At 48.8% G+C, this 22,520-nt stretch overlaps 1 protein-coding gene across 1 annotated transcript in view; it reads left to right on the top strand.

Annotated features, from left to right (window-relative positions):
* The window catches only part of LOC119962322 (lactase-phlorizin hydrolase-like), a 96,252-nt gene extending 76,466 nt beyond the window's left edge, over positions 1-19,786 (top strand). Inside the window, exons 16-17 of the mRNA XM_038790303.1 lie at positions 11,694-11,924; positions 19,290-19,786. Coding sequence (XP_038646231.1) covers positions 11,694-11,924; positions 19,290-19,561 — 503 coding nt within the window. The 3' untranslated portion in view covers positions 19,562-19,786. The remainder of the gene's footprint in view (positions 1-11,693; positions 11,925-19,289) is intronic.
* Positions 19,787-22,520: the final 2,734 nt, after the last annotated feature.

The raw sequence follows: 22,520 nt of genomic DNA, 5'->3' as shown, positions 1-22,520 counted from the left end.
GTCTTATCATCCACAAACTTATAGATTGAGTTGGAGTTAAATCTTGCCACACTATCATGTGTGTATCAGGAGTACAGTAGAGGATTGAGCACGCATCCTTGCGGGGCTCCGGTGTTGAGGACTATTGTGGAGGAGGTGCAAATTATTTCCGATTAAGGGACCAAGCCACCTACCCTGCAAATCTTTGGTTTGTGGGGGTGAAACCGACGCAAACACGGGGAGAATGTGCAAACTCCACATGGACAGTGACCCAGAGCCGGGATTGAACCTGGGACCTCATGCCGTGCGGCAACAGTGCTAACCACTGCACCACCATGCTGCCTTTTCCAAGGCTAACCTAAACCTCCTGATACAATGACCACTGTTCCCTAAATGTTCGTTTACTGACACTTGACCCACTTGAGCCACTCCAGTCCCAAGAAACAGGTCCAACAATGGCTGTCTCACGGGTTTGGAAGCATCCGGAGAAAATTCTCCTGAACACACTCTAGGAACTCTTGCCCCTCTCTGTCCTTTGCACTACTACTATATCAGTCTATATTTGGAAATTAAAAACTTCCCCATTATAACTACTATAATTCTTGCACTTTTCAGTCATATCCTTGGAAATTTATTCCTCTGCATTTTCCCCATTACTTGATGGCCTATAACCCATGTTAACACATCTTTCTTGTTCCTTAGTATAACCAAATATTAATTCCATTGAATTTGTGATTATTTTTGTCATAATATACACACCAGTATATCATGGTGCAGACACACACTGATTGACACACAGTAAGACCAATCAACACACACAACACCGCAGCCAATCACCAGTTAGAGCATGCTCACTATAAAGACAGAGGGCACTAGTTTTCCTGCTCATTCTGGATGCAGCCTCTAAGAAGGACAGAGCTCACAGCTTGTAGCACAGATCTTCACCATGTGCTGAGAGTATAGACTGGTTAGGATAGGCATAGGTCTTCAGTTTAATCTAACATAGTGTCGACCCACAGTGAAAGTATGTTCAACAGTTTCTAGCTTAATAAAATAGTGTTGTACTATTTCAAGTGTTGGTAGCCTGTATGTGTTACTGCTGAGGTAAACGCAGTCTCCACAGATCCAGAGTACCCAACACATCAGTTTTAAATGTGTCCCCTCTTGTAATTGTCTCACTAACTTTCATTACCTTTCAATAACTTTGGTCGCCCCTCCCCCCCCCCCCCCCCCCCCCCCCCCGCCAGATGTTTTGCGGTGGTGGAGGCAGCCTGCCATTTTTATTTTTTTTAAAATAATTTTTATTGAAGAAATTTTTCAAAATACAAACATTTTAACCCCCCTACATTTAAATTTAAATTATATCAAAACAAAGTCAAACCCCCCTACTTAACAAAAAGTCCCCCCCACCCCCTACTCGCGCGTCCCCCCCATCCCCCCCCCCCGCCGGCGAACCGACAGTCAGACCAACTTATCATTTCTGGCAGTGTCCTCGGGCAGGCCTTGCCCGTGCCACCACCGCTACCGTACTTCCTTCGTTGTTGTCCCCCCTCCCTCCCGCCCTCCCCTCCCCTCCCGGGTTGCTGCTGTCACGACCTCAGTTTCTATCTCTGATCTAAGAGGTCCAGGAAGGGTTGCCATCGCCTGAGAAACCCCTGCACCGACCCTCTCAGGGCGAATTTGATCCTTTCCAATTGGATGAAGTTTGCCATGTCGTTTAACCAGGTGTTAACACTTGGAGGCCTTTCGTCCCTCCACTGAATCAAGATCCTCCTCCGAGCCACCAAGGACGCAAAGGCTAATATTCCAGCCTCCCTCGCCTCCTGTACCCCCGGCTCCACCCCAACCCCGAAGATCGCAAGTCCCCATCCTGGCTTGACCCTGGACCCCACCACTCTCGACACCGTCCCTGCCACCCCCTTCCAGAACTCCTCCAGTGCCGGACATGCCCAAAACATATGTGCATGATTCGCAGGGCTTCCCGAACATCTAATACACCTGTCTTCACCCCCGAAAAACCGACTCATCCTTGTCCCCGTCATGTGGGCTCTATGCAGTACCTTAAATTGAATGAGACTTAGTCTCGCACATGACGACGACGAGTTGACCCTCTCCAGGGCGTCTGCCCATGTCCCGTCCTCTATCTGTTCCCCCAGCTCTAACTCCCACTTATCTTTCAGCTCCACTACTGGTACCTCCTCCACCTCCTGCATAATCTTATAGATGTCCGAGATCTTCCCCTCCCCGACCCAGACCCCTGATAGCACCCTATCACTCGCCCCCCTGTCGGGAAGCGCGGGGAACCCCTCTACCTGTCGTCTGGCAAATGCCTTCACTTGGAGGTACCTGAACGTGTTCCCCGGGGGGAGCCCAAATTTCTCCTCCAGCTCTCCCAAGCTCGCAAACCTCCCCTCTATAAACAAGTCCCTCAGTTGTCTAATACCCGCCCTCTGCCAGCTCTGGAATCCCCCTCCTGTATTTCCCGGTGCAAATCTGTGGTTCCCTCTTAATGGTGCCCCTATCAGACCTCCCACTTCCCCCCTGTGTCGCCTCCACTGCCCCCAGATCTTGAGGGTGGCCGCCACCACCGGGCTCGTGGTATACCTCGTGGGAGGGAGCGGCCATGGTGCCGTTACCAGTGCCCCTAAGCTTATGTTGCCGCAGGACGCCCTCTCCATGCGCTTCCAGGCTGCCCCCTCCCCTTCCATCATCCACTTTCGTACCATCGATGTATTTGCCGCCCAGTAATATCCTGAAAGGTTGGGTAACGCCAGCCCTCCACTATCCCTACTCCGCTCCAAAAAGACCCTTCTAACTCTAGGGGTGCCATGTGCCCACACATACCCCATAATACTACTCGTTACCTTCTTGAAAAAGGCCCTGGGGAGGAAGATGGGCAGACACTGGAACAAAAACAAGAACCTCGGGAGGACCGTCATTTTAACTGACTGCACCCTCCCTGCCAGCGACAGCGGCACCATGTCCCACCTCTTAAACTCCTCCTCCATCTGTTCCACCAGTCTAGAAAAGTTCAACTTGTGGAGGGTCCCCCAGTTCTTTGCCACCTGCACCCCCAAGTACCTAAAACTTTCAACTGCTCTTTTGAAGGGGAGCCTCCCAATTCCCTCCCCCTGGTCTCCCGGGTGTATTACAAAGACCTCACTTTTCCCCAGATTTAATTTATACCCCGAAAAGTCCCCGAACTCCGCTAGTATCCCCATTACCTCCGGCATTCCCCCCTCCGGGTCTGCCACATACAACAACAAATCATCCGCATAGAGCGAGACCCGATGTTCCTCCCCTCCCCTTGTCAGTCCTCTCCACCCCCCTGAACCCCTCAGTGCCATCGCCAACGGCTCAATCGCTAATGCAAAGAGTAAGGGGGATAGGGGACATCCCTGCCTAGTACCTCGATGGAGCCCAAAATATTCTGACCTCCTCCCGTTTGTTACCACACTCGCCATCGGAGCTGAATAGAGCAGTTTTACCCACTTGATAAATCCCTCCCCAAACCCAAACCTTTCCAACGTCTCCCACAAGTATTCCCACTCCACCCTGTCAAATGCCTTCTCCGCGTCCAGCGCTACCACTATCTCCGCCTCCCCCTCCACTGCTGGCATCATGATCACGTTTAACAATCTCCGGACATTTGTGTTAAGTTGGCGTCCCTTCACGAACCCCGTCTGGTCTTCATGGATTACCCCTGGCACACAGTCCTCTATCCTGGTTGCCAGGACCTTTGCTAACAGCTTGGCGTCAACATTTAGGAGGGAGATGGGCCTGTAGGACCCGCACTGGACCGGGTCCTTGTCCCGCTTCAAAATCAAGGAGATCAGGGCCTGCGACATTGTTGGGGGCAGAACCCCCCCCCTCGCGCGCCTCATTAAAGGCTCTCACCAGCACTGGACCCACCAAGTCCACAAATTTCCTGTAAAACTCCACCGGGAACCCATCCGGCCCCGGCGCCTTCCCCGCCTGCATCTGGCCTATCCCTTTAATTAGCTCCTGCAGCTCTATCGGCTCCCCCAACCCTTCTACCAGCTCCTCCTGTACCTTTGGGAACCTCAATTTGTCGAGAACGTTCTTCATTCCCCCTCTCCTCTTCGGCGGTTCAGACCTATACAATTCCCTATAGAAGTCCCTAAAGACCCTATTCACCTCTTGCCCCTTCTGCGCTACATCCCCACCCCTCTCTCTCACTCCCCCAATCTCTCTGGCTGCATCTCGCTTACGAAGCTGGTGTGCCAGCATCCTGCTCGCCTTTTCCCCGTACTCATACGCCGCACCCTGCGCCCTTCTCCACTGCGTTTCCGCCTTCCTAGTGGTCAGTAGGTCGAACCTGGCCTGCAAGCTACGCCGCTCCCTTAATAGCCCCTCCTCTGGTGCCGCCGCATATTTCCTATCTACTTCTAGGAGCTCCCCCACCAGCCTCTCCCTTTCCTGCCTCTCCTTCCTCTCTCTGTGTGCCCTTATGGAGATCAGCTCTCCTCTAATCACTGCTTTCAAGGCCTCCCAGACCGTCCCCACCTGCTCCTCACCTGTGTCATTCGTACCCAGATAGTTCTCAATGCCCGTTCTCACCCTTCTGCACACCTCTTCGTCCGCCAACAGCCCTACATCCAGGTGCCACAACGGGCGTTGATCCCGTGCCTCCCCCATTTCCACGTCCACCCAATGTGGTGCATGGTCCGATATCGCAATGGCCGAGTACTCCGTGTCCTGCACTCTCGGTATCAGCCCCCTGTTCAATACGAAAAAATCTATCCTAGAGTACACTCTGTGGACGTGGGAGAAAAAAGAATACTCCCTCGCCCTAGGCCTACCAAATCTCCATGGGTCTACCCCTCCCATCTGCTCCATGAACCCCCTTAACACCTCTGCCGCTGCCGGCCTCCTATTCGTCCTGGAACTCGATCTATCCAGCCCAGGGTCTAACACCGTATTAAAGTCCCCTCCCATGATCAGGCCCCCTGCCTCCAGTCCCGGGATGAGGCCCAGCAGGCGCCTCATAAAACCCGCGTCGTCCCAGTTCGGGGCATACACATTTACCAGCACCACATTCTCTCCCTGCAACCTACCCCTCACCATCACATACCTGCCCTCCTTATCTGCCACCACCTCTGCCGCCACAAACGACACCCTCTTTCCCACCAAAATCGCCACCCCCCCGGTTCTTGATATCCAAGCCTGAGTGGAACACCTGTCCCACCCACCCCCTTCTCAGGCGGACCTGATCTGCTACCCTCAAATGAGTCTCCTGCAGCATTGCTACATCAGCCTTCAGTCCCTTCAGGTGTGAGAAGACCCTTGATCTTTTAACCGGCCCATTCAGCCCCCTTACGTTCCACGTGATCAATCGGATCGCTGAGCGACCCGTCCCTACTCCCTGTCGATTAGCCATGTCTTGTCCCTTGCTCGCCCCGGGTCATCCCTCCTTTTCTGACCCGCTTCCCATAGCGATGCCCCCCCCCCCCCCCCCCCCCCCCCCCCCGGCTCTCCCCTTCTCGTCCCTGGTCTTTCCAGCAGCAACCCGGTGTCCCCCCCTAACCCCCCCCCCCCCCCCATTCCCCCCCCCCCCTGGCTAGGACCCCTCCTAGCTGTGATGTACCCAACATCGTACTCCCGAGAGTCAGCTGGTCTCCGCTGACCCGGCTGCTCCTGCCACATTCCGACTCCTCCCGGTTCACCCCATCTGCGCCCGTGAAAGATCCCCTTAAAACCCCAGAGAAAGACCCGCATAATCAGCCCACTCCCCCCGTCCCGTCTCCCCAACTTAACGATATAAATACCCAATGGCAAATAAATACATAAATACTTAACTACATACTTAAATAACAAAATAATTAACTAGCTATCAACTAACAGTGTGCTCAACCATCACCCTCCATCAAACAGTATAAATAACCACAGATAACCATAACCAGAAAAGAAAGAAAGAACAAAAAACAAGCACCCAGAGGAAAAGGGTAAAAGGGGTAAATAACTAAGGGAAATTGGAAACGGGAAGAAACACCCCATAAGAAGCCAACGACCCACAATAGAGATTTCAACAGTTCAAATATACAGAAACACCCAACAACTCAAAACCTTCAAGATATTCAGAAAAGTCAAACGTTCGAGAAAAAACACCCCAAACAATCCACGAAACTGTTACCCAGTTCCGACCTGGCCTGAAAAAGAAAAGGGCCACTTGCTCAATCAAGAGTCCCCAGGCGGCTACGACCGCCGGTGCTCCCAGGTTTTAGTTCGTGTCCAACTTTTCCTCTTGTACAAAGGTCCAGGCCTCCTCTGGGGACTCGAAATAATGATGTTGGTCCTTGTAGGTGACCCACAAGCGCGCCGGCTGCAGCATTCCAAATTTGATCTTTTTCGCGTGTAGCACCGCCTTTGTCCGGTTGAACCGGGCCCGCCGCTTTGCCACCTCCGCACTCCAGTCCTGGTACACCCTTACCGTCGAGTTCTGCCACTTGCTGCTTTTCTCCCTTTTTGCCCACCTCAGGACTTTCTCTCGATCACTTAGCCGCTGGAACCGCACCAGCACCGCCCTCGGGGGCTCGTTTGCCCTAGGCCTCCTGGCCATGACCCGGTATGCCTCTTCCAGTTCCAGGGGCGCCGGACCGGCCCCTTCCCCCATCAGGGAGCTCAACATCTCCGCCACATATCTCGGGAGATCCGACCCCTCCAGGCCTTCTTCCAGGCCCAGGATCCTCAAATTTTTCCTCCTCATCCGAGTGTCCAGCTCCTCGAAGCGGCTCTGCCACTTCATGTGGAGTGCCTCGTGCACCTCCACCTTTGCCCCGATGACTGTGGCCTCCTCCTCCCTCGCGGTCATCTCCTGCTGCAGCTCTCTGATCGACGCCTCTTGGGTCGCCTGGGCTCCCACCAACCTGGTGGTCGTCGCGTTCATGGACTCTAAGAGCTCCACTTTCAGCTCCGTGAAAAAACGGAGGAGAGCGGCCTGCTGCTCCTCCGCCCATTTCTTCCATTCCTCCGGTGCGCCGCCGGCCGCCATTTTGATTTTCTTCCCCCGCTTTTTTTGGGGAGCTGCTGCCGTTTTTCTTGCCGCTCCACTCCGGGTACCGACCATAAAATCGGTCTAGTTCTCCTCAGGGGACCTTCCCCCACCGGGATTCGTCTTTACTGCACCTTTGGGGCCCTCCAGTTGGCCCGAAAACACCTTTGTCGCAGGAGCTTCCAAGTGTGCGACTTAGCTAGTCATAGCCGCACCCGGAAGTCGAGGCATCCTGCCATTGGCTGGCGGTGGGGTATTCCAGTCCCGCCACTGTCAACGGGGTTTCCCATTGTTTGCATCCTCTGCCGCCAGTTGCCCGTGTTGGGGGTGGCCGCTAAAGGGACTGGAAGATCCCGCTGGCGGGAACAGATGGAAAATCCCGCCCTTTATCTCGCATCCTTTTAAGATTCACAACCTCATCTGTTTCCATTGTCTCCCTCTGTGGATCATGTCACTTGTTTAACATTCACAAGGTAAAGAAAACACATCTTAACTGTGCACTTCCCTTATCTCATCCATCCCTTGTGTTAATAGAGAACATTTTGGAATTTAATTTATCTATTTCCTTGAGTACCTTAAAGACATCACTTTTAAGTTGCCCTTTTCACGAGAAGCATCCCTCGTATTCCTAATATTTTCTTAAGAGTTTATGCACTACCTCTTTACCAGACTGATTCCTGGGATGGCGGGACTGATGTATGAGGAGAGATTGAATACGTTAGGTTTGTATTCGCTGGAGTTCAGAAGAATGAGGGGAATCTCATTGAAACCTATGAAATTCTAACAGGACTGGACAGGGTAGATACAGGAAGGATGTTCCCAATGATGGGTGTGTCTTGAACCAGGGGTAACAGTCTGAGGATACGATGTCGACCATGTAGGACAGAGATGAGGAGAAATTTCTTCACGCAGAGTGGTGGGTCTGTAGAACTCGTTACCATAGTTGAAGGAAGTAGTTGAGGCCAAAACATTGAAGGCGGGATTCTCTGTTAGCCGATGCCGAAATCGGGAAAGGTGATTGGGTGGAGAATCTGGTGGCTGCTGAGGAAGAGAGAGGGGGTACGGAAAGTGTCCAACATTGCCACAGTGTGCTGACAATTGTGCCGGTGGCCATGGGGCTTCTGCCAGGGCTGGGAGGAGTAGCTGCAGCTTGCCAGCCTCCTGAGTGTCAATCATGGACCGGGCGAATCCCGTACCATTTTTCATTGGAATAGATTGTGTTCCATGCGGCACCGGTGCTAGCCCCTTAATAGTACCGGAATCGGTCCAGCTGTGGCACCAAAGTCCACAAATTCTGCGTGGGCGTCACACTTAGTCCCAGAAACAGAGAATCCCACCCCGTATGTTTTCAAGAATCATTTAGATATGGCACTGAGGGCGAAGGGGATCAAAGGATTAAGGGTGGGGGGGGGGGGGGGGGGGGGGGGGGGGGGGGGAGCGGGATTAGGCTATTGAGTTGGATGATTAGCCATGGTCATAATGATTGGCGGAGCAGGCTCGAAGGGCCGAATGGCCTCCGCCTGCTCCTATTTTTCTATGTTTCTACCTCATTGGCAAATTGAATTGCCTTTAGCTGTACCTCTTCAGTCAGGATGTCCTTGGTGTGATGCTAGAACTGTGCGCAGCTTATGGTTGTACTAGACCTGTGCTGAATATAAGTTATTTGATGCCTTCTGTTTTTTATCCAACAAGTTGTACTTCCTAAGATCCAAGTTATGTTTTTCACTGTTCTACTTTGTGCTGATTTTTTACAGGTATTTTCCAATAAAACTGCAGGTCTGCTTTCTGTAGGTTGTTCATGTTTATTTTACATTACTGTTACCTCTTTCCCTTCCCCTCGCTTCATGCTTTTCCACTTGGGTCAATACCCTAACCTCCCAGATACCTCTGCAGCTGGAGTGTTTCTTCTCTCCTATTTATAACCTGTGCCAGTTTGGCAACATCATCAAGCCAGGAGACCTTTATTATTGTCCATTGCTACAAATCACTAATGCGCAAGAAAACCAACAAAAGTCCGAATATCAGACCAGTGACATCCCTGTAGTCAACTCTTTACATATTGATGCTGCTTTCATATTAACTACTCTTTACAGATTCTGAGTCAATCGGTTTCTGCTTCAGAGTTTACTTCCCGTCTTTGTCTTTCTGCTTTCTAAAGTAATGTTCTCTTTGGTATTTTGCCAACTGGTTTGCTGAAATTTAAGATCCTGAAGTTCTGCACTGGATTTCCCAGTGTCTTGCTTGGGGGCTGGGTAAACCTCAGAGAAAGAACGTAAACAGTAAAAAACAACCATTCAGCCAATTTCCTGGGAATTCTGCTGGTGTCTTCCCAGAGTGGGCGACGAGGCACACACACCCAGAATTTCAGGACATCGGCATGTTAAATCTACTGAGTTCTCATCATGGTTTTTATATTCTCAAAGAGGTCTGGTAGATTTTTTCAAATAATGATGTACCGCCACCTGTTGACTAATTTTTATCCTTGATTTCATAATTCTTTCTTTCTGGATACTTTCTGTTATTTTCCCCACTACCGATGTTCGGTTCACAGGTTTATGGATGAGATATTCTTCCATTCTCTTTCATTAATTGCCTCTCACCAGTGCCTTGGTACAACTGCCACGTTTATCAAGTCCTGTAAGTATAGTCCTGCCGTGTTAAACCAAGGCCCTATATACCCTCTAATCTAGATGTGGAATATTTTATGGTGCTATTTGAACATTTTGCCTGGTCTTTTGGCCTTGCTGTCTGTGGAACCTTGCTGGGTGAAAACTGCTTGGCACATTTGCCGTGGGCAGCACGGTAGCATTGTGGATAGCACAATTGCTTCACAGCTCCAGGGTCCCAGGTTTGATTCCGGCTTGGGTCACTGTCTGTGCGGAGTCTGCACATCCTCCCCGTGTGTGCGTGGGTTTCCTCCGGGTGCTCCGGTTTCCTCCCACAGTCCAAAGGTTAGGTGGATTGGCCATGATAAATTGCCCTTAGTGTTGGGTGGGGTTACTGGGTTATGGGGATAGGTGGAGGTGTTGACCTTGGGTAGGGTGCTCTTTCCAGGAGCCGGTGCAGACTCGATGGTCCGAATGGCCTCCGTCTGCACTGTAAATTCTATGAATTCTATGAAACACTTCATCCTCAGATTCATTTGCAAATACTGACCCAAAATCATTCAGTGCATCTACCATTTCCCTGCTATTAGTAATCATATCAGCCCATGGATCCCTGGTGAATCAATTACAATTAAGTGTATTATGTTGCAACAGCGGCACAGAAAAACATCCCAATGTGCTTCCAAAGGGCCCTATTAGTTTCTTGTTTTCCTGAAATAGACTTCCAGAAAAATAAACTGGGTACTTTTTATATTTCCTTCAATCGTAATCTTTCTTAAACAAGTTCATAATTTTTACGTTTTTCCTTTATTCATCTCCATCCTTAATGTATAATTTTAGATTGATTGAAGTGGAGCTATCCATCAACATTGAGAAAGCAGGGAGTGAATTTGGAAGTTGTGGAACAGGATTGTGAGAACTGATTCCTTGCAGAAGATGCTAGATATATTGTAGAATTGTATATGATCTGTAATGCACAGGAGATGGGTTAATTTCAACAGCAACAATCTCTCCTCTCACCACCCATCATTTTTTCATTTGCTTCTCCCTTTACAAGTGGTGGCATATTTACCAACTGCTCAGTTTTGGTGTGATCAAATTTCTATTCATAACCCCACAGGAGATAGGATGAACTGAAAAGGTTTGTTTATTTGCGCACACAAACGCGGGAGGGGGCTTGCAACCTTGCCCCTTGTGCATTCACATAATAAAAGAGGAATGGAGAAAATCTGCAAGACAAAGTCCACAGGGCAAATAATTATTGTTTTTCATGGGTTTCAGAGTACTGAATCAATGTCCAATAAGGCATTCCTTCACAGAAGTCAGTAGGCTGGCAACTGTTGTTGTTTACTTTTCCGGTGGTGTTAACTTCACATGATGAAGTGGGCATGCAGAGATGGGTCGGTCTTGTAGGTGATGATACAGAAGTCTCAATAGAGATAGTGGAGAAAGGGCCAGGTACACAATCTGGGCAGGGCTCCTTTTCTGTAATTTAAAATGGCAGACGGAACTTGCAGTTCCACAAAGCAATATTATTGATTTCATAAACCAGAAGTTAATTTAACATGACGCCCACCTCTCGACACTCTTTGACCAGGCATGTGTATCCCTCATCTAGATCTCTGAGATGATTAAATGTCTCTCCCATTAAGAATTGAAAGGAAGGCACATTGATTACCACTGCTGCCTCACAGTACCAGGGACCCAGGTTCGATTCCGAGCTTGGGCGCATGAAGTTTCCACATTCTCTCCATGTCTGCATGGGTGTCCTCCTGTTTCTTTCCACAGTCCAAAGATGTGGGTGGGTCATGCTAAATTTCCCATTAACGTCCAAAGTTATAAAGGTTAGGTGGATTGACCGTGATCAATGTACAGGGTTACAGGGATGAGGCAGGGGAGTGGGCCTAGGTAGAGAGCTCTTTTGGAGGGTCTGTGCTGACTCAATGGGCCGAACAGCTTCCTGTAGGGATTTTATGGATTCTATAGAAATGCTAAAAAGAATTGGTTGTTGGGCTGGTTGGTTATAATTTGATAAACAATTTTTATATTGTGATGAAACTCAAGTTAACTATTTTCTTTTTTGTATGTATATACAGCCATTAAACTTGATGGAATTGACATCCGTGGCTACACAGCATGGTCGCTGATGGACAACTTTGAATGGGCTGTAGGATATGCCGACAGATTTGGTTTATTTTACATAAATTATTCCGACCCTTCTTTACCTCGCATTCCTAAAGCTTCAAGTAAATATTATTCCACAATTATACGCTGTAACGGCTTCCCAGATCCAGTTTTAGGACCCCATGAGTGTCTCCAATTGGAAAGTAAGTAAATACATTTAAGTATATATGTTAACATTTGACAAGCACTTTGTTTAATCTGTTGCTTTAACAAAATACATTTCCTAATTTTGCTGTTATAATTTTTGTCATCAGTGAAACACTTTTCTTAAGATTATTTCAGCAAATATTTATGACACCAACTGAAATATTTTACTTCTGGTCAATGTAAAGAATGTTCTGCTAAAGTTAGAATTGAGTTATAATTTCAGAAAAAGTTGTACAATGGAACTGTGAACTGCACTAGGTCATACTTAAACTGGTAGAGGAAAAATAGTTTATTTGCAGCACTGTAATTCTTCATTTCAATGAACACAAATTATACATATTTTTCTATTTTTTTGGGAAACAAAGAGTAGGGATTAATGGGTCCTTTTCAAATTGGCAGGCAGTAACTAGTGGGGTACCACAGGGATCAATGCTGGGACCCCAGCTATTCACAATATATATTAATGGTTTGGATGACGGAACAGAATGTAACATATAAAAGTTTGCAGATGATACCAAGTTGGGTGGGAGGGTGAACTGTGGGAAAATATTTTGTTGAAGCATTTGTAATTTTCACAGTTTACAGTTTAACATTCCTTAAACAACCGCGCGGGCTGACACACGCAAAAAACCTAAAAACGTCTCCTACTACTCCCGCCCTATTTACTGATTACCCGTGGACAAAGTTCCCTGTCCTTGTCTTACACTACTATGCCTCCCATTGTCCTCCCCCCCTCCCCTCCCCCCTCCCTTCTCCCCTCCCTCCCCTCTCGCCCCCCTCCCCTCTCGCCCCCTCCCCTCACCCTCCCCTCTCGCCCCCTCCCCTCACCCCTCCCCCTCTCCCCCCCCTCCCCTCACCCTCCCCCCCCCCTCCCCTCACCCCTCCCCCTCTCCCCCCCCCTCCCCCCTCTCCCCCCTCTCCCCCCCCTCACCCCTCCCCTCCCCCTCTCCCCCCACCCTCACCCCCCCCACCCCTCCCCCCCCTCACCCCTCCCCTCCCCCCACACCCCTCCCCTCCCCCTCTCCCCCCCCCCCCTCCCCCCCCCTCCCCCTCTCCCCCCCCACCCCTCCCCCCCCCCTCCCCCTCTCCCCCCCACCCCTCCCCCCTCACCCCCTCCCCCCTCCTCACCCCTCCCCCCCTCTCCCCTCACCCCTCCCCCCTCCTCACCCCTCCCCCCCTCTCCCCCCCCTCACCCCTCCCCCCTCCTCACCCCTCCCCCCCCTCTCCCCCCCCCTCACCCCTCCCCCCTCCTCACCCCTCTCCCCCCCCCCTCTCCCCCCCCCCTCACCCCTCACCCCTCCCCCCCTCACCCCTCCCCCCTCACCCCTCCCCCCTCTCCCCCCCCCTCACCCCTCCCCCCTCACCCCCTCCCCCCTCACCCCTCCCCCCTCACCCCTCCCCCCTCACCCCTCCCCCTCACCCCTCTCCCCCCCCCTCACCCCCTCCCCCCCTCTCCCCCCCCCTCACCTCTCCCCCCCCCCTCACCTCTCTCCCCCTCTCCCTTTCCCCCCCCTTTCCCCCCTCCCCCCCTCCCTTTCCCCCCTCCCCCCCCTCCCTTTCCCCCCTCCCCTCCCCCCCCTTCCCCCCTCCCCCCCCCTTCCCCCCTCCCCCCCCCTTCCCCCCTCCCCCCCCCTTCCCCTCCCCCCCCTTCCCCCCTCCCCCCCCCCCTTCCCCCCTCCCCCCCCCCCTTCCCCTCCCCCCTCCCCTCCCCCCTTCCCCTCCCCCCTCCCCTCCCCCCCTTCCCCTCCCCCCTCCCCCTTCCCCCTCCCCCCCCCCTTCCCCTCCCCCCTCCCCTCCCCCCCTTCCCCTCCCCCCTCCCCTCCCCCCCTTCCCCTCCCCCCTCCCCTCCCCCCCTTCCCCTCCCCCCCCTTCCCCTCCCCTGAGAACCCCACCATGTCACTGACCCACACTCCTGACTTTGGGGGTTCCGAGTCTTTCCATCCCAGCAAAGTCCATCTCCGGGCCACAAGGGAGGACAAAGCCAGAACATCACCTCCCTCCCCCCCTTGGCCCCGGGCTCTTCCGATACCCCAAATATTGCCAATTCTGGACTCGGAGTCACCCTCCCTTCCAGGACCTCTGACATAACGTCCGCAAATCTCTGCCAGGATCCCCTCCACTTCGGACACACCTAGAACAGATGTACATGCCTACAGCATGATCTGGACAGGTTGGGCGAGTGGGTAAATCAATGGCAGATGCAGTATAATTTGGATAAGTGTGAGGTTATTCATTTTGGAAGCAAAAACAGGAAGGCAGATTACTACCTGAATGGTTGTAAATTGGGAGATGGGAGTTTGCAGTGGGACCTGGGTGTCCTTGTGCACCAGTTGCTGAAGGTAAGCATGCAGGTGCAACATGCGGTAAAGAAGGCGAATGGTATGTTGGCCTTCATTATGAGGTTTCAAGTATAGAAGCAGGAATGTGTTGCTGCAATTACCACAGGAAGTAGTTGATGCTAAAGCATTGAATATATTCAAGAGGCGACTAGATATAGCAGTTGGGGAGAATGGGATCAAAGGCTATGGGGAGAAAGCAGGATTAGGCTACTGAGTTGGATGATCAGCCATGATCGTGATAAATGGCAGAGCAGGCTCGAAGAGCCAAAAGGCCTCCTCCTGCTCCTATCTTCTATGTATCTATGATGGTCATTATATACCACGGGCACGATCCTCCCGAACCACAACTAAGTGCTCCTGCCAGCGGAAAAACCAGAATGATTCCCATTGGCGCTAATCCCTCTGACACATCCCACACCTCTGAGATTGGAGCGCCATTTTTAATGGGCACTCCGGTCTCAAATAGCTGCTACAGCTCTCTGCTCCGGTATGCTGGCAAGGCATTCCCATCACCCCTCAGGATCCCCTTCATTCCCTTCTCACCCTTCCCATTACTCCTCTTAAGTAACCCCCATTACTCCTCTTAAGTAACCCCCTCAACCCCCCAGCCCTCACCTCGGTACCCCATTCAACCCCCTCCCCTTGGCAGTGCCGCCCTGGCACCTTGTAGTCCAAGGGGGTGGCAAGGTGGTAAGTACCCTACCAACAATTGCAACCAGGGTGCCGAAGGGCAAGTGAAAGTGAAGGTCAGGGGAACTTGTGCTGGGCTGGAGGGGCTCAGGTCAGGAGTCTTAACTGGGATGGGGCTTGTTTGGCTGCTCTTCCCATCTACAGTCTTAAACCCATTAAACAAAGTCAGTGTGTAAAAATTAAAGCTTTCTCATAATAAAGTGAAAGTGTTCTCATCCGTACTCCTAGACCCTTTAAGAAGTCTATCAGTATGCCAAATTTAAATGTCTAAGATGAAGGTAAATGTTTTCCCTTTAAAGTGGTGGAAACCTTTGAAGTAGTGTTCAGTCAATTACATTGCCCTTTAAAGTACAGAAGGCTGGGTGTATGGCTGGAATGTTGAAAGCTTTGACTGGATTTACACTCAGTTTCACACTCCATTGCCCTGCTTAAAGCTTTTTGATGGACATATTGAGTCAGTATCAAACAGGAAAATCAGATTGTTTATTTTCATGGCTCTGCAGGGATCCATTAATTCAAGGGAGTAGGTATTTTTCTAACTGCAGTTTTAAAAAAATGCCTTTGTTCTTAAACACTTAAAGGGCAATGTAATTGACTGTGTTATGGCCAGGGTCTAGAAGGTCCAAAGTATTATGGGTTCACCTGACTTATAACGTTTTGTTGAATTTGGTTGGGGTGAGCACAAGAGCTTACCTTTCAGGTGTTATTCAGTCTTCCTAGACACTTTAATCAAAATAAACTTTATTCTAAGAACTTAGTTAACATTTATATAAACACACAGCAAGAACTTTTATCAATTACAAACATAAAGACACCCCAAAGCTACAGTAATCTATGTATATCACTGAATGAATCCCCCTTAACTGTTCTAATTCTAAAACAAAGTCCCATAAACCAAAAAAAACTTTTGTTTTTTTAGAAAATATGTTATTGAGGCATTTATGATTTTAACATTTAAACAGAGAGATCCAACACACGCAAAAACTCCACAATAACACACCCAAATCCCCCCAGCCATAAACCCTAACTACCCATACATGTTTCCCTGTCCTTATTCGTCACTTCCATGCCTCTCTTCTCCCGCCCCCCCCCCCCCCCCCCCGCCCCCGCTGACGGCCAATTTTCCTTGAAGAAGTCGATGAATGGCTGCCACCTCTGAGCGAAGCCCTGTACTGAACCTCTCAAGGCAAACTTAATTTTCTCTAGCCTAAGAAACCCTGTCATGTCACTAATCCAAACCCCCGACTTTGGAGTCCCTCCAGCCCTGCAAAATCCCTCTCCAGTCCACCAGGGAGGAAAAAGCCAAAACATGGCCTCTCTCTCTCCCTGGGCTCCCGGATCTTCCGACACTCCAAATATTGCTATCTCTGGACTCAGAGTCACCCTCACTTCCAAGACCTCTGACATAACATCTGAAAATCCCTGCCAAAATCCCCTCAGCCTTGGACATGCCCAAAACAGAAGTATATGGTTCGCAGAACTTCCCCCTCACCGTCCACACCTGTCCTCCATCTTCTCAAAAAACCTACTCATCCATGCTACAGTCATATGAGTCCTGTGGACCACCTTGAACTGGATCAGGCTAAGCCTGGCACACAACGAGGATGCATTGACAACCCGACTTCCAACTCTCCTCCCAGCTCTTCCTCCACCTCCCCAATTGGGATCCCTTCCCACTCCATCAGTTCCTTGTATTTTCCAAGACATTCCCAATCCCTGCTTTAGACATCATCTTGCCCTGCAGTCCCCTTAGTGGGATGCGAGGAAAGCTCGGGACCTGCCTCTGAACAAAATCCAGTACCTGCAGGTACCGGAACCCATTCCCACCTGGCAACTCAAACTCCTTCTCCAGCTCCTCTAGGCTCGGGATACCATCCTCAATGAAGAGATCCCCAAATCTCTCAGTCCCTGTCCAGTGCCTCGTCCTGATGCCCCCTTCCAGCCCCCCCCCCAAGCCAACCCGGTGATTATCACAGATCGGCGAACACACCGACGCGCCCACCTGTCTCATGTGCTGCCTCCATTGCTCCCACACTCTCAGGGCTGCCACTACCACTGGGCGTGTGGAGTACCGAGCCGGCGAGAACGGCAAAAGGACCTTCTTCACCCTCGGGGCTTTCCCGGCCCATATAAAACCAGAGATCGCCACATTCACCTCCCTAAAAAAATGCCTTAAGGATGAAGACTGGAAGACACTGAAACACGAACACAATTTCGGGAGGACTGTCATTTTCACAGTCTGTATGAGCATGCCCAACCTACGGAAGTCCCCTTTCATTTGCTCAATCATCCTGCCCAAATTTAATTTATGAAGTTGACTCCAGTCCCTTGCCACTTGAATTTCCAGGTACCTAAAACTCACTCCCTCCACTTTGAATGGCATCTCCCTCAGTCTCCTCTCCTGCCCCCTTGCCTGGATCTTGCCCATATTCAGTTTGTAACCTGAGAACCGACCAAATTCTTCCAATACCCCCATAATTCCTGCAATTCCCCCCAAAGGGCCTGTTATATACAGGAGCAAATCGTCTGCATAGAGCGATGCCACCCCCCTCTCACTATCTCCTGCCAAACCTTTGATGCTCTCAGCGCCATTGCCAGAGGCTCTATGGCCAGGGCAAACAGTAGTGGGGAGAGTGGACACCTCTGTCTCGTCCCATGATATGGCAACCGGACCCAATCCACAAATCCCTGTTCCTCCACTTTCTCCATCAGTTCCTTCTGTTGGTCATGCATCAGCCCAATCACTGCTGTCATCGAGGTGGACTGCGCCTCATGCTCCCCCGTCAGCTCCTCCAACCTCTGGATCGCCTGTCCCTGGGCTGCCAGTCTCGTCTCCACGCGGTCAACTACCGTCTTGATCGAGTCCACCACCCGGGCCAGGTCCTCTGAACTTTCCTTCTGCTACTGGGTGAACGTCTCATTCAGGAAGCTCACCAACTGGTCCATCAACCACTGTGCCGGCAGGACCAGACCCTGCAATTCCGCGTGCGTTGTCTGTTACTCGCTCGCCTCAACCAACTGGTTCACTTTTTTCCAGGCACTTCTGACCGCAGCTCCTTACACTAGGGGTCACTCTCTTCTGCTCTCACTTCCCCATCTTTTGCTTACGAAATCCCTGCGACAAACTGATGTAAAGGCCACAAAAGGGACCACCATGAGCGAGAGCTGCCAAATATGCACCCTCTCACTCCATGGACACCACCTGAAGTCCAAAAGCCCCTTTTCAAGGGCGTGGCCCGGTACTCTGCATTCTCACTTGAATAAGACTGGCTTTCCCTGAGATTCTGACCCTGTCTCACCAACAGGTTTAAACCCTTCCGGAAAGCAAACTATCTAAAGCCACCACCAAGGTGATTTTTACTGGAACAGATATATAAAATGAAAATAGAGACAGGCCAAAACACTTATTTATCCTGTCTGAGCCCACAGCAGTCAGATCTGAAAGCGAAAGTAAAAACAGTTCACAGAGCCACAGCCCAACTCCACCCATACAATGACATCACTGAAATCATGTGATAAGACCTTTCTTTAAGGGACAGTCCCATGACAACTGTGAAAACTACTTAAGGTTTTCACAACTTTCAAGGGATAACTTTTACCTTCATCTCAGACATTTTGAATTTGGCATACTGACAAGACTTCTTAAAGGTTCTAGGAGTACAGATGAGAGCATTTGCTGAACTAATAATAATAATCTTTATTGTCACAAGTAGGCTTACATTAACACTGCAATGAAGTTGCTGTGAAAATCCCCTAGTCAGCACATTCCGGCACCTGTTCTGGTACACAGAGGGAGGATTCAGAATGTCCAAATTACCTAATAGAGTGTATTTCGGGACTTGCGAGAGGAAACCTGAGTACCTGGAGGAAACCCACGCAGACACTGGGAGAACGTGCAGACTCCGCACAGTGACCCAAGTCGGGAATGGAACGTGGGACCCTTGTGCTGTGAAGCCATAGTGCTAACCACTATGCTACCGTGCTACCCATTAAATGCTGATGAAGTTCTGAAACTCTGGGATTTCCACCAGGGCTCTCCCAGTCATCCAACATAATGGAAGATTAGAAATAAACCACAGAGGAACTACATAAACAGTTGCTTAGGCAGTCTGGGCTTTCCACGAACGATAAAGTAGCAGATTGAGGAAATTAACCCATCCCTCCCACTATGGGAATTTCAGGTGCTGGTAATTAAAACTTAGATGTTTTTGTCTTTTTAATTTTCATAATTTTATTGGTGCATTGCAACAATTCTTTTTTTGGTATTAATGAAAAAGTGCCATATATGAGGCAGTGTTTCACTAAATATTTACAAGTTGCTTCATTTTCTAGCTACCACCATAGAACCCACAGTGAGACCAATCGCTACTATCAAAACAACTGTCTCAACGACAACTAACGCTGGAAAGGTTCATTTTCTGGGATTTGAAATGTCTAATGTGAATGCCACAAGTGCTTTGTATACTTTGTTTTTTATTTTAATAATTGCTCTTGTTATGTTGGCTATCGTTTTGTTTAAAACTTGGAAAATGAGAAAAGTGAACAAACGTAAATCAACTCCACTAACAACTGAATTATCGATAAATCCGAACACCAACTTTTAAAGTTAGAATTTCTGCAGATGGAAGAGAATGAGGGGAAGAGATTCCAAATCTCCCAGCATATTTCCTGCATAGCATCTGCAAAAACCCAAAAGAACGTTGTTTATACTGCTTCTCTAGAACTTCTGCTGAAATATGTTCAGAGACTGGAAGGATCTTACAGAACTTCCAGGCAACTGAATTTCGTGTTGTCTGAATTTTCAATAACCTTCAATTATTCTTTTAAAATGTAATAAACACTGCAGATAATTTAGGGTTGCCAACCTTTCAGAATTGGAGTCTCCAGGATACTGATATGAGAAACCCAGGAGAAAAATCATAGGCCATGAAAAATTGTTTTGTTTCTATTTTTTTTGAACACTTTCATTTATTGGTTACAAACATATGGGACACTAGCCAAGAATCATCGAATTAGATAATGAAGAGTCTATTAGATTTCCAGTTGGCTTGAGACCTTGGTGTCCATGTATCTAAATGGTTAAATTTGATTGGTGGTTTGAAAAAAAAGAACAAACTTTACTTGGTTTTATAAATAAAGACATAGAATAGAAAATGAAAATGTTGAAACCTGAAACATCATAAATCTTTTTTGGCCTCAGCTTTGTGGACAATTCAGGGCAATGCACTTCAGGAAACGATGTGAAGACCTTAGAAAGGACACAGAGAATGTTCAACAGAAAGTTCAGGGATGAAGGTATTCAGTTCTGAATAAAAGGTTGGAAAAGTTAGAACAAAAAGTTAGGATTTCAAGATGATGAGAAGTTTTGCTGGAGAGAAATTTTCCCTCTGGAAAATTGGTCCATTACCAGAGGTTGTTACATTCAGAAACATTGGCAAAAAGATATAGGAAGGATTTGAGAACATTTTACTCAGTTGTCAGGATCTGGAACACTATGAGATGATGGTGGAAGATGATTCCATAAATAATTTTAGAAAATAATTTGGCATTTACTCGAGAGTGAGAAACATTCAGGGTTACAAACGATAAGGATCCGAGACGAAGCACAACTCCCTTTCAATGAACCAGCACAGGCGTAATGGACCGAATGGTTGTCTATGATTCTATCTGATTCTATGTATGGTTGTGTAGGGTGACCAATAGCATGACTGTGGGACAAGGTGGTGAGAGGCAGGGGGAGTCATGTGATAACCGTTCCAGGAGCATATCCAGGGTTGGCAACTCAGAAAATTTAGTCCATGAAATATGATCTGTTTTAATAAACAATTTACCAGCAAACGTAACACTGATTCTACTTCAAATTTCATTTTCATCTTCAAGTAAAATGTTTCTGTTCTAGTTTGCACTGCTTGGAAGACCTGCCAGAATCGCAAATGCTCTAGCCATGTAATTTCCCTGGCTGACCTTATTAGGAGAACGATGCACAATTTGAGGTACAAACTCTTCTGATTCGAGGGTTGACACCATTGTTCTGAGATGAAAATTTTGTGTAAATCAAATGAAAGTGATGGTGACAACTAAAAGAGAGTGCCACAAAGAGAACAATTTAGAAAGCTTCTGGAGCATTAAATGTCACCCCAAACCATCCATAAACTTTGCTAAGACTGGCGAGGTATGGGGTTAACAAGCAAGAAGGCTGAAGAAAAAGCCTCAGTTAGTTGAAGCCTTCTTACTTTAAATAACATGTTCTCACTTAGTTCCACTTGTTCCTCACTCTCGTTACGTTTAAAAAGTCAAAATCCTCTACACCCAAGGAATTATGCTTTTTAAGACTCCAGACTCAAACCACCAATTTTTCCTGTCACTAACCACACTGATGGTACCTGCAAGACTTGGAACACTGGTTCATGGGGGTACAGTTTAGTTCTTTTTGGAATGGTGTGAGGAGTCAAGTGAAGCCACAGTGAGAATAACTAGCCCAGTCATCGTGTAACAATTATTAATGACTATTTATTAAATTAAAGACAAATATACACAAACAGGACTACCATACTCTGGAACAATGAAGTATATGAATCACTAAACACACAGTTTATGTAGAGCGTGCCCCTTGTACCAAACTATACCTACAATCCCTGAACTCCTATAGACTTTCCTTTTCCCAAACATCCAAATTCAAATAAACCTTTAAGTCAAATCCAGTTTATGATTAGCACACAATACAATGTGGATAGTCAGATTTGGAAAATGTATTTTCCTGGTCCAGCGAATATATTTAAACTGTCTTTACAAAGGTCGCTGCACAACTTTGGCAGTAAGATATTTGACGCTCGCCTAGGCACCTGGCTGTTAAGATTTCAAACATGCCTCTCTCAACTGTTAGGGGTAAACTGTTTATCTGCTTCTGAGGGTGTTGGCAACTATATATCATCTGTCTAGACACCTGCATCTCGTTAATTTTGAAATCACATCTCATTATGTTTTTTGAATGCTGGCAGTGCTGAAACTAGGCAGATTTCTACCCGTTGCTAGGCAGACGCATGACACCTGTTGCTGGGCCGATCACATCCCATCATGCCTTGTTACATTCAGATTACTGCTGTTACTAGCCAGATTTCTACCTGTCGCTGTGCAGACTCATGGCACACTGCAAAACAGCCCACTTGTATGGCATCTCATCCGCCTTAAACCTTCACTCCCTCCACCGACAGCCAGCAGTGGCTGTAATATCTATCATCTTCATGATGCATTGCAGCAACTTGCGAAGACTTCTTTGACACCATCATCCATGCCTGAAACCTCTCCTATCTAGAAGAACAAAGTAGATCATAGGAACACCACTACACAAGCTGCAAGTACTGCCCGTCTTCCCCCAAATACCCCTTCAACAAGTTACACACCATCCTGACTTGGAAATATCATCATTCCTTAATTGTTGCTGTGTCAATCTGCTGATACGCACTACCTAATAGCAGAAAGCCTGCTATGCACTACACAAACTGTTCAAGGTGGGTTCCCCAACATCTTCTGAAGGACAATTAGGAATAGACAATAAGTCCTGGA

Source organism: Scyliorhinus canicula, chromosome 2, assembly GCF_902713615.1.
Source record: "Scyliorhinus canicula chromosome 2, sScyCan1.1, whole genome shotgun sequence".
Taxonomy (NCBI): domain Eukaryota; kingdom Metazoa; phylum Chordata; class Chondrichthyes; order Carcharhiniformes; family Scyliorhinidae; genus Scyliorhinus; species Scyliorhinus canicula.
Note: the sequence above shows the minus strand (reverse complement) of the source record. Positions and strands in the feature narration are given on the sequence as shown.